Below are 13,218 nucleotides of genomic sequence, written 5' to 3' on the forward strand. Positions count from 1 at the left end.
GGATATATTTCTTCCAGTGGACTTTTCTGGAAGGGTTTGATCTTCAACAGTTATCGTCCACAGACACTCTTCGGAAGCCACTGTTTTTGTTTTATCCAACGTGTTTCTGAAAGAATCCTGGGGCTATGGTGCTCCACCGAAAGCTGGTTGGATATTTTTCTTTCATAATGTCTTCCAGTTTCCCTGCTAGAGCTCCCTCCCATGTTGGTTTTGTATCTACCTCGCCACAGGACAGAATTTCCATGTGATAATTGGCAAATGGAGCGGAAGAAACGGGGAAGGGAAAATAAATCGTCTGCGCCTATCAACACCAGCACCGTCCACTCCCACCGCGGCAGCTGCAAAACTGAACAGCAGGTGGCGCGCGTGGACTAGGTTTAGGCAGGACACGGACACTTCCCTCAAACCAGCTTGACAAATCCTCCTTTAGGGTCTGAATTATTTCCCAGATTAATGTCCAGACCTGCCAGGAAAAGACAGCTGGAAATCCATCAGCGTAGGCCGCTTGTCCAGGAGTTATATTCCATAGAAGCACCAGCAAAATGAGAAGAAATGACGTCCTTGTGGAATACATAGGATCACCCCTTCCCCGGGGCCATTAACGTTTCCAGATACACCATGTTTTCCAGGCAAGGAAGGGGAAAGAGGGAAGTAGGTGGTGTTCTGGTTTGTTCTTTGACCACCGATGATAAGCAAGATAACTTGAGATGTCTGTGAGCATCTTTCAAACTCCAGCCACTGGTTTTAAAAGTCTAAGGTAGTAACACACACTTCTAAAAAGAATGTAAATATACCTGAGCCTGGTGGCACCTGCCTATAGTCCCAGTCTACCTGAGAGCAACAATGGGAGGACCCAGCCTCAAGCCCACAGCAGGTCAGAGTTAACAAAACCACCTGTCAACGCAAACCTTGCATGGAAGTGCACCGCTGTGGGCTCAGCTAACAGGAGGCGGAGGAAGGAAGATCATGGACCTAAGCCAAGCCAGAGCCTCGGGCCCTATCTCTCTGAGAACCAAATTTCAAAAGCTCAAGTGCTTGGGTAACCCTAAGATGAAAGAAAGAAAAGCGAATGCATTTGAATAATCTTTTATTCAGAAGACTGAATAAAACAGAGTAATAGTCTCCGTGGTAAACAGGGACAAAAATTATAACTCAAGTACTGCAAAAATAAACTAAACTGGACGTGAGGGCGTTAACCTGGAGCGAGCCCCTCCCCCGGCTACTCATCCGCTCTGCACATGCTCGTACACTAGCTCTGCACACGTCTGGCTGCTCTGCGCATGCTCTCGCGCAGGAAGGAGGGCGCCATTGCGTTTCTTCATTGCATCAATGCACAGGGGGCGGCTTGCTCGCCGGCTTTGGGGAGCCGGGGTGAAGAGTCTGGGGGTCACCGAATTCCAGGAGCCGCTGCGCATGGTGGGGCTGGCCAGGAGGAAGGCCGAAGGACGGAGATGCGTCCCGGGCGTGGAGGCTGGAGGCTGGCACCCTGGGTGACACTCATTCGTTCGTCCTCACGTTCATTTCTTCAGTATCTGCGTGGACGCCGGGGTCCCCGGGGCCACGCATTTCCGACTCTGGGATGTGCCCTTCCCGAATGCCAGATTCTTCCTGGGGGGGGGGTGTCCCCTCACACAGCTTTGTTGGTTGGCTGAGGCCAGCCCACAGCTCTGGCTATGGATGAAGTGCTGGCCTATCCATGAAGTGCTGGCCTGTAAATGAAGCGCTGGCCTATCCATGAAGCGCTGGACTATCCATGAAGTGCTGGCCTATCCATGAAGCGCTGGACTATCCATGAAGCGCTGGACTATGGATGAAGCTCTGGACTATCCATGAAGTGCTGGCCTGTAGATGAAGCACTGGCCTATCCATGAAGCGCTGGCCTATCCATGAAGCACCAGCCTATCCATGAAGTGCTGGCCTGTAGATTAAGCGCTGGACTATCCATGAAGTGCTGGCCTATGGATGAAGCTCTGGACTATCCATGAAGTGCTGGCCTGTAGATGAAGCGCTGGCCTATGGATGAAGCGCTGGCCTATGGATGAAGCGCTGGCCTATCCATGAAGCTCTAGACTATCGATGAAGTGAAGTAAGCCACAAGCCCTTGCTGGTCAGTTGCTCTTTATCGTGGGCTGTGAAAGGGCACGTGGAGGGAAGGTAAGAAGGAGCCTAAGTAGAGCCTGGTGACTGCTCTTCTGGTCTTCAGGAATGACAGGGAGGGTTTGCTTTCGGCCACACCGTGTGACCCAAGGCAGCTTCCCACCTCCTGCCCGGAACCCCGGCCCTCCAGGCAGGGCCTTTCTCGGAGCCTGGTGGACACGCAGAGGTGGGCTCGCTCAAGCCCCCGGACTGCCCGAGCTCCGGCAGGACTGGGCAGGGGCCTGGCACCCTGTGCTTCTAGGAACGCCCCCAGCCATTCTGTTATCTGCCTGTTGGACTGTTCCCTGGGTGGTGTTACAAGGTAAGAGACGTCAGCCACAGGCCAACAATCTGAACTCCACATCTCTAGGTGCACAGCTCAAAAAGAAAAAGAAAAATCTAGCCTGGCATCCATTTCCCAGGTGGCGGTCACAGATGCGAATCCTTTAAGGATCTGGGGTCCGGCAGGCGGGGTATCCCGCGTGCCCAGGGCCCCGCTGCGTGTGGCCTCTCCGTTGGGGGAGAGGTGTCCCCAGACAGCCCACGGTGGCCAAGACGCCCCGGACCCCCGGACCCTGCGCAGGCGCCCCGCTCACCTTGCAGGCGGTAAAGCTGCCCGGTGCTGTGCTGTCTGGTGATGTGCTGCCAGTAAGCGCTGCGGGGCAGGGGCACCACGGTGCTCAGCGACGCGGCGCGCTCGCTCATCTTCATCTGGAGCTGCGGGGACGGAAGCAGAGACACGCGTGAGTCTGAAAGGGACCCCAAGCCAGCTGGCAGGAGGACAAGGGGCCAAGGCGCCCAGCCAGCCAGGCCCTGTGCGCTCCCAGCCAGCCAGGCCCTGTGCGCTCCCAGCCAGCCAGGCCCTGTGCGCCCCCAGCCAGCCAGGCCCTGTGCGCTCCCAGCCAGCCAGGCCCTGTGCGCTCCCAGCCAGCCAGGCCCTGTGCGCTCCCAGGCCGCCTCACGGGCCATGGCCGGGAGCTGCTGTTTAGTGGCTCCATAGTCTCTTTGTATAATGAAAATCAAATAAGCAGGGCTATAAAATTCTTTCCCCCTATCTCTTGCATGGCACGTAATGAGGTTGAGCATTGTCACTTACAAACCACTCCCATTCTGTGTCTGAGATCTTTCTCCCGCTGTCCCTTCTTTGGTGGTTCTGATGATTGAACTTAGGGCCCCGTGAGCTTGCTAGGCAAGCAGCATATGCTTTTTTTTTTTTTCTTGCTTGAGCTTTCAAGGAGGGCTGTGAGTCTCTCTCCAACTTTTTGTCCCAACTGACCTCAGACTAGGATCCTCCTGATCTCTACCTCCCAGATAGCTAAGATTACAGACTTGAGCCATGGTGCCACCAATGCATTTGTGTTAGTTGAGACAGGGTCTCATGATGTAGTCCAAGACCAAATCCCATTACCTCCACCTCTCAAGCTCAGGGGTTACCGGTGTGCAACCACCCTACCTGGGAAGATCTGTTGTTTCTTCCTAAGGTAATGAACATGTTCTAGAATTGGAATGGTGATGGTTTCCCAACTCTGAAGATACTAAAAGCTACTCCGTTTCTACTTGTAAATGCTATAGGTGTATACTTAGGTGCACACAGCATGCCACCAAAAGTATAAAATCAGATCACAACACATGTGATGCAGATTGTTAGAAAAGCACGGCAAGGCCCGCTAGGGCGTGCACACTTCCGGTCACGTGGTCTCAGAGGAAGCGCCATGTAAACCTAGGCCCCCACGTCAACTTGCCAAAGCAGTGCAGCAGCAGCGGCGGGCACCCAGTCAGATCCCACCTCACACCTCCCACCCCCTGCCCCTCCCACCCGCCTTCCACCACCAGCACCATCTCTACCATCTCTGGTTTTAGTTTTAGACTCTGAACAATCCTGGGGTGTGGTGGCTCTGCTGGCCGACCTGCCTTTCCGTTCTGACTGCGGAGCCAGGAGTGGGAGCAGAAACACAGCTGCATATACGGCAGAGCACTGTGTCAAGGAGCAGTCAGGACAGAATTCTCAATTACTGGTACTGTAGGTCTTGACTGCGCCCTCAGACTGGACCCGTTGAGAAACGAGCACAGATCAGCACCACAGCCAACAGACCGGGCCTCCTGGAGACCCAAGTCCATCCTCATCAGACGCCTCTCACACCACTGCCCTTGAAGGTCACCCAGGGCAGCCTCTGACAATAACAATCCCGGTGATGCGAATGCTACTACATTCACTCAACACAAGGAGACACAGCAGCGAGGGAGAAGCCCCAGCACACCATTGAGAATCTTCTAAAGCCCAGCCAGTTCTGATATGCTCAGCTTAAGACTTTATTTATCTATCTATATCTATAGCTATTACCTATATATCTGTCTATATCTTTATCTATATATAGATAGATATCTACCTATATATCTGTCTCTCGCTCTCTCTCTTTCTCTCTCTCTCTCTCCATATAGATATACGACCAACAGATTTCTAGGGATATTTGAAGCACAGCCCCTGGGCAAAGGTGGGTCAGAAGGGACAACAATCCAGGAAGGAGGGTTGGAGATGAGGTCAGCAGGGCACCATTACTTTCTACTCAAGCCCAGCTCCCTCCTTCATGCTACACTCCATGACTCTGCCATTCTGCATCCTGAATAATAGCACCAAGTTTGCCCACTGTCCCCCTGCAAAAACAGTAATTACAAACACAAGCCACCTATGTTTTCTGGACCCTGAGTCAAGAGTTGCCCACCTTTAGCAAGCGGAAGGGTCACCTGGAGAGATGTGAATGCGGCTTCCTGATCCCATCCCCAGTGTTTCAGCCATGGGACCCAGAGATGTGGATTTTCTAACAAATCCCCAGAGGGTTCTGACTGCAACTCCCCAGGGACAGCACCGAGAGGACCCATGGCTATAATTCCCCAGGGACCAATGTCCTACGCTGTTTATTACCTTTTCTGAGAACAGTTTCCCATGACGCCCAAACTTAGAACGCAGAAAATCTGTGCTAATGTCTAGAATCTGCTCCCACTAATTGCATGAATTAGTCTGGCTATTAACCTCATTAGTCCTTAATATCTTGTCAGAAAGAGAGAGAGAGAAAGAGAGACACCATTTGCAGCCATTTCCTAGGCCATGCATGATTCATTGTAGGGTTCTATAAGTGTGAACAATATTTATAAATAGCCCTATATCATGAAACTCTTTTTAGCAAGAGTTTCAGGAAAAGATCATAATGAGAACATGCATTTATTTTTAAATCTGAACATTTGATATTGGAATGTGTTTCTAGTTCAAGAGTACAAGGTTTAAAAGGTTTTCAAGAAACTAGGTACTGGAAACTCATAGTTGTACTCCTAGCTACTGGGGAGGCAGAGATCAGAAGGATGGTGATTTGAGGCCAACTTCAGGGGGAAAAAATTCACAAAACCCCCATCTCAATAAAAACAACAAAAAAAGCTGAGTATGGCAGAACACGCCTGTCATCTTAGCTGCAGTGGAGAGTGTAACTAGGAGGATCAAGTTCCAAACCAGATGGAGGGGAAAGCAAGAGCATTTCAAAAATATCCAGAGCAAAAAAGCACTAGGAGCGTGGAAGAACACCTCCCTAGCAAGCGTGGAGCCCTGAGTTCAAAACCCAGGACAAAAATAAAAGACTCCAAAGCCACAACAAGAAAGCAACACATCAAGCAAGCAAGTAAATATAATTTGCTTAGAGAATATATTTCACTGTCTGCATCTACTTGGTACAGACTCATTTCAATGAGCTCAAGATCCAATTATCTCCATGGAACAGGAGAAAACAAAAGCTCTGGGGTCCTCAGACTCCACCCCAGCCCTGCTCAAAGACCCTCCATCTTCACATATGGAATATATTTTGCCTGGAACCAAGAGGGGAAGGAAGTCTCATGTTTTGTGATTAATCACCCATGTTTAAATATTATCATACACGAAGGCCTTTTGGGTTATTTTTTCTTATGTTCATGAAGTACAGAAAAGATTCTAAGGTTGATTTTTAAATCAGTCTTGCATTCATTACTCTAGATAGATGATAGATACATCCATCCATACATACATATACATAGATACATAGATGATAGATAAATAAATGATAGATACATACATACATAGATGATAGATACATGCATACATACATACATATACATAGATACATACATACATAGATGATAGATAGCATCTTTGATATGCTAGCATATTCCCTTCCAGTATCTTTTTAAATGTTCAGAATCATACATATGCAAAATAAATTTGATCTTATATGTGTATATGTTTAGATATATATTTATATGTATATACAATATCCAGCCATATATTTATAACATAAACTTAACACTAATGTATGTGCAGTTATGCCACCTTTATTTAAAATATTATGCAGAGCTTCTCATGTTTCTACATACTGCCATTTTCTACAATTGTAATGTTTATAAGGTAAACATCCTTTGCCTACAGCTTAGCTCCCTTCATTTTTCTAACCTTTTTTTTTTTGGTGTTACTGGAGATTGAACTCAGGACCTCATGCTTGCTAGGTAGGCACTCTACCAATTGAGCCACACACCCTGCACCCTATTGGGTTATTTGTGTTTGGTTGTTTCCCATTAGCCTGGACTAATATGAGCTGTGATCCTCCTGTTTTTGCTTCCCTGACAGGCACATACCACTGAGCCTAACTATGTGTGTCCCTTGTGGCTGAGATACGTATCAGACACATGTCATTGGTGGAATTGAGGTTGATTATTGTACTGCCCAAGCTAGCCTGTGATCTCCTGGTCTCTGTCTCCCCAGTAGTTAGGATTACAGGCTTGAACCAGTGTACTTGGCTTCTTCTTAACTATTGTTTTTAACTTTCCAGATGACACCATGAATTTATACTTTAACTTAAAAAAAATAAGTAAACGTTGAGTCAACTTTCTTTATAAACTCTTTTGTTTTTTTCTGCAGATCACACATTTCATTCTGGGCCCCATTATGTCATCAACGTGTTCCAGTGACCCGCTTTTCAATGAATTTTAAATTTAAAAAATTTGTGTATCAAAACAGATTCCCCAATGACTCAAAACTCACTTCTAAATGTGGTTGCCGTATCAGAAAAACAGGTTAGTCATTTCATTTTTGTTCTAAAGGAAGTCTTACATGACAGCCAGTAGCCAAAAAGAAGAGTTAGGCTTTTATGAAATGGCAAAACATCCTCAAGGCACAGGACAGTAATTCTTTACCCAGGCGCATCCAACAACAAACAAAACATAACCCACCGAGATTGCCTTGTCTCCTCTCTGTTCGGTAAGACTTCCCATCAGTGCCATGGGACCCAAACCATCTGACCTTCAAAATGCATCCAGAGCCCGCCACTTCTCACCACTTAACCGCCATCCTGTCCCACGATCACAAGCTCACACTCTTGGTCCTGCTCTCCAGTCCTTTTAAAAGCAAAGTCATCTTGGTCCCACCCCAGAACCCCACCCCCAGAAAGCATCTCAAGCCTCGATTGTCTTCAAGGTCAGACAAGCTGTGGCCATGGTTATACCCTACACTCTCCTCGTGTTACGTGCTCCAGTATCATCAGCCTCCATCTACCTGAACATGCAAAGCTGTCTGGGAGCCTTGGCACACTAGCTCCCTTTTGCCAGGAACACCTGGCCCTCAGCTTGTTTTTGAGACTCCCTCGTCACTGGCCTCAGCTCCCTGCCTGAGTGTGACTTGACCAGCATGACAAGCCCCCGTCATTTCTCCTGCCTATACGTCCATCTCCTCATAGCATCCACTAACTCTTCCATATACTCATATGTTCATCACTGGCAGTTGGTGGCTGATTGGCTTTGTCTCCCCCCAAACACAGGTAGCGAATATCTTGGGGAACCAGACTGCTTCTTATTCTCTGCTGTGCTACAACAGGGCCTGGCACAAAGCAAGCACAGCACATCACCTCAAAGATTTCATCTTCTGTGGTTGTGGTTATCCACAATCAACTACAGGACCAAATTACTAAGTAAAAATCTACAGACATAATCCATAACTTTAAACACCCTTTATTGCAGTATATTGTCAGTATTAATTTTTTAGTTGTTAATCTCTTACTGTGATTTAATTGATAAGTTAAACTTTATTATAGAAGTATAGGCATTGGAAAAATCATAATATAAATCAGAATAGGTCCTAGCCATGGATTCAGGCATCCTCCTAGGATCCTGAAAAATGCCTTCCATCAATAAGGGCAGCACACCATCACACTCATATCTATATAATGAATTAACATATCAATTAAGTTATATGCACATATATATACGTATATATGTCTGTGTGTATGTATGTGTGTGTGTGTGTGTGTGTGTGTGTGTGTGTGTGTGTGTATTCTGGAGGGATACAATAGAATCTTAAAAGTGTCTTCCCTGAGAATATGAAGTTGGGTGCCTGCCTGAGAGCAGAAAGTCTGAAGCGAGATTTATTTGACAACCTGCATCCATTAGGGTGTCTGTATTTCCTTTTAATACAAATATGGAAACTGAAATTAGTACACAGGAAAATGAATCACAACTCCTTGCTCTCTCGCACACATTCCATCCATAAGCTTAAGAAACCTGGTAACTATGAGCAGGTGCTGAGGGATGGGTTGAGTAGACAAGTCCTTCCCTGTAAAAAAGAAATCTAACCCAATGTGTGGCCACAGCCCCATCTCTAGCCCCAACCCTTTAATCTCCTCCAAATGACACTAGAAAATGGAAAATACAGTTTAGAAGAAGACTAGGAAGAGTTCTCAGAAAAACCAAATGTAATTTCTAGCCTATAAATTGACAGAAGTATTCCAAGTGTGTCATGAATAGGAAATGTATCTTGAACTGAATCATAAAATGTTAGGCTTATTTCTACAAAATCCCTACCAAGGGGAACAACAGTCGTTTACCATGAATTTTGTTTAAAAAATCTTTAAAAATCAAGCATGTGTTTTGTATACTCTGGAATATGATCTCTTTGCCTGATAAATAGTATTTGTGAGGTTTATCCAACACCCTCCAGATACTCTCCCAGGGTATCTCGTGTGGTGTGGTGCTGGGCATCATTTATTGAGATGAATTCATAGAGCTCTTTCCACTTGAAGAAGTGGGTTTGTGTAATCGATACAGACTGCTTAAAATGCTAATTGCTGTGCTAAGTGGTGGAAACCAGTTCCTCTGGAAGAAAACACAGACAATGCTGAACACACTTGTAATCCTTCTGGGGCAAGCACGTGGTTTCTGGGAAGAAGCACGTCGTCCCTTAAAGGCTGCGCAGAGACCTCCACGCCAGCTCTGTGAACGGGCCTTTCATCCACCTGCTGGACTGCATAAGCTCCCCCACATGTCCAAAGGACATTGTTTCTTACAGGGATTTTGCTTTCTAATGAGAGAACAGAACAACTTACAACTTGTCCTTGCTTCCTGAAACACACACAAAGCATTGTAAACACACACCATGATCACCGATACACCTTTAAGTGTCCACTGTGGTTAGACAAATAGGAAATCGTGTCCGAATCCTTCTTCCCCCAGCACAGTTATGTGTGTGCTGCCTCACAATAAGTCTGAATCTGAGGTTTTGTCCCAACAAAGGAACTTAAAAGAATGAAGTCTGCATTGTGCTCTTTCTAGCTCCTGTTCTACTCCTTGTCTCTTCTTAAAACAGTTCATTTTCTTGAGGTCAGGCTTTATTTCCCTCTTCAGGATCAAACAACCAAGTCCCCAGGCTCACCTTAGAGCACAGTTCTCAAGGTGTGTTCCCGGGACCAGGGGCTCAGCCTCACCTGAACCCTTATTAGAAATGTAGATTCCTCCCTCCCAGCTACAACTCACTAAAGCATGGCAAGCTAGGTGAGGGAACCAGGCCGTCTGGGGTTGCAAGAGCTTGGCAGGTGGCTGAAACACAGCTACTCCCTGGGTCACCTTTCTGCTCCTCTGCCTCCCCTCGCTGGACAGACTCACCACAGGCCTCAAACTCAGGCCTGAGGCTCCCTCTTGCTTTCAGCCCCTAAGAAGACTCCAGAATGAGTTCCTTCCCCTCAGGCTGAGTGCAAGTTCAGAGCTGTATGTTCCTGTCCTCATCCTCCACTTGCAAAAACAGATGGATAGATGGATAGGTAGGGTAGGCAGGCAGGCAGGCAGGCAGGCGGCAGGCAGGCAGGCAGGCAGATAGATAGATAGATAGATAATAGATAGATAGATAGATAGATAGATAGATAGATAGATAGATAGATAGATAGATAGATAGATAGATAGATAGATAGATAGATAGATAGATGTTAGACAGGCAGACAGATGACAGCCCAAATACCAAATAATGAATGGCTTTGATAGCCACACAGTCCCCATCACCAAAGAGTCAACTTTGCTTTTTCAGGGTGAAAACAGCTACAATAGGACATAAACGAATGAGAGTACACTTGTGTTACAATAAAACTTCATTGTTAAAAAAAGAAGGCACAGGGCAGATTTTTGTCCCTAGGCCACATTTGTAACACTTGAAATTTGAATTATTCTAATTACTTCATAGGGATTTCCATTAGGTATTTACTATTACATGAGAAAAAGCAACAGGGAGTTTTGAAATATGTGACTGAAGTCTAGTACTGTTGTTCAGTGGTAGGGCTTTTGTCTAGCATGCACAGGCCCTGCATTCAATGCTCAACACTACAAAAACACATACATGAAAGAGAGAAAGAAAGAAAAAAGAAAAAGAAAGAAAGAAGAAAGAAAGGGGGACAAGAGAAAAAAGAAGATAGAAAATAGATAGATAGATAGATAGATAGATAGATAGATAGATAGATAGATAGATGTGGGTATTGCATAAAACAATGGATCAAAATAATCCCCCATCACGTGTATCTATATAAGGGTGTCTGCCTTTGTCTTTGTATGTCTACGTGCATACACTCATACTCACAGATAGGTTTATCTCTGTAACATAGGATTACAGAGTAACACAGGAAAACACTGATGAATGAGCTTTTTAGTAAAGTTTAGAACTTTCTGATAAAGAGAAAAAGGGAAGAGATGCATAGAGTGAAAATATTTTTAAAAAGCATCCTGAATAGAATCTATGATAAATAATGAAAAGAAAATAATCTGATCATATTAAATAATATTTATCAAAATGAACTTAGGAAATGGAAACACAAGCGATTTTTTTCTTTATTACTAATTTTGTTTCCTTTTTGCCTTCCTTGTTCATTTATCTGTCTTTGGAGATGGAAAGGAAAAACTGGGAAGGAGCTAGGGAAGGGGTGACATTGCCCAAAAAGAAATGTACTCATTACCTGGGTTATGCAAATGCAACTCCTCTGTATATCACCTTTATAAAAAAAAACACTTTTAAAAAGAAAAATAGCACCAATCATTATGTATGTGATCATCATTTTGAGATTAAATTTTACATACATGTATTTACGTAAAACTACATTAGCTAGGCCCATGTCCAAGAATAGTTGTGAAAATTAAACAAAAAAGAGCATGCAGGCTCTCAGCAAAGAGCAGATGGAGCCACTTTCTCCAGCTCCAATGATCCCTCCATGAGACTAAGCCTCCTCACTGGCTTCTCTGCTCCCACTCTCCCTTCCTACCTCCTCCTGCCTTGCCCACACACAGTCTGAAGAATTCTGTCCTCGGCATTCTTCCACCCACTGTATCCACTTACAACCTCTGGGCATGGGTATGCACTGAACAAAATGCAATTCCTCTTCTCTCTAGGCTTTTTTATTGCATATGACAGAGAACCAGTCAGACACCCAGCTTTGGCCACACCCTGGGCCGCCTCCACAATGGCACTCCTTTGGAGAAGAGCTCTTCTCGAGGGTGGGACAGACGTCTCCTCCACGCTTCCATACCTAACACCTCCCATGACTCCAGACATCCGGGAGGCACAGGAATGAGGAGACGACTGTATCCTTGATGAATGAATTGCCCAAACAGATGAATGAGTCAGCAATGGGAACAAGAATCCTCTACAATTTATCTTCCTCTTAACCACTGTAACTTCTCTTAGCTTAAATCAACAAGAACAGCTCAGGGCTGGAGGCTTTGCTCAAGTGGTAAAATGCCTGCCTAGCAAGCTCAAGAGTGCAAACTCAGTTCCAGGAGAGGAGAGATAGAGAGAGAGAGAGCCCTACAGCTCAGGTTGCTTCTGGGTTGAGCAGATAGCAGGCACTATGCCATGAATTATCCCACTTAGCAAGGTATGTACTAATATGATTCCCACTTTACAGAGGGGAAAACAACTATGAAGAAACATATTCAAGGTTACCGCAATGGGAAATTGCTCAGCCAGGAGTAAGCTCCAACCTCAAAGTCTAGAGCTGCTGTTCATAGAACAGCCCTGAGCATGTCTTAGCCAAAGTACTGAGGATATAATGAAGAACCTAAGAGGTGGGCTCAGATCTATTTAGTTCAAGCACATGAATTTCATTTCCACAGCACAGAGACAAGGCAACTGGCAGCAAGTCTAGGCAGCAGTGGGACTGAAATGTGCCTGTCATCTGAGGAACAGGACATGAGTGCTCCCACAGACTCTCCTATCCCAGGGTCCTTCCTTCAAGTGGAAATGAAGTACCTTCCAAACACATGCTCTTCCCTGACTGTCACAGAAATCTATCCTCACCTGATGGGCTGCTGAGTCCTGATTCCAACCCTGACAAGATGTATGACACACACCACCCAAATCACTGTCTTTACCTTCTCCAGCTTCCTGCCCCTGGTTCTGACATTTGGAGCAAAAAGTGATTTGTACTCCTGCCGTCAGCCTGCTATGAAGGCATCACAGAGTATTACTGAGCTGTCAAGAAACTGAGTGATCCAAGCAGATGCTTACTTCTTCAAATGTTGAGGTGGGGAAGGGAGGAAGGAGAGAGGAGGAGAGAAAGAAAGAAGGGGAAAGACGAGGAGAAAGGGAAAAAGGAGGGGAGAACAGAGAGGAGGGAGAGGGGGGAAGAACTAGGGAGGGAGGGAGGAGAGAAGTGGGAGAAAGAGAGGGAAGAAGGCAAGAGGGAAGGAGGGAAGGAAGTAGGGAAAGAAGGAAATGGAAGGAAGTGAGGAGGGAGGGGGAAGGAAGGAAGGAAGGAAGGAAGAAAGGAA

General features: G+C 46.0%; 1 protein-coding gene across 1 annotated transcript in view; it reads right to left on the reverse strand.

Moving 5' to 3' along the window:
- Dok5 (docking protein 5) overlaps positions 1-13,218 on the reverse strand; it is a 65,564-nt gene that overhangs the window by 3,741 nt on the left and 48,605 nt on the right. Inside the window, exon 7 of the mRNA XM_013024296.1 lies at positions 2,733-2,853. Coding sequence (XP_012879750.1) covers positions 2,733-2,853 — 121 coding nt within the window. The remainder of the gene's footprint in view (positions 1-2,732; positions 2,854-13,218) is intronic.

The sequence above is a fragment of the Dipodomys ordii genome, unplaced genomic scaffold, assembly GCF_000151885.1.
Source record: "Dipodomys ordii isolate 6190 unplaced genomic scaffold, Dord_2.0 Scaffold75, whole genome shotgun sequence".
NCBI lineage: Eukaryota > Metazoa > Chordata > Mammalia > Rodentia > Heteromyidae > Dipodomys > Dipodomys ordii.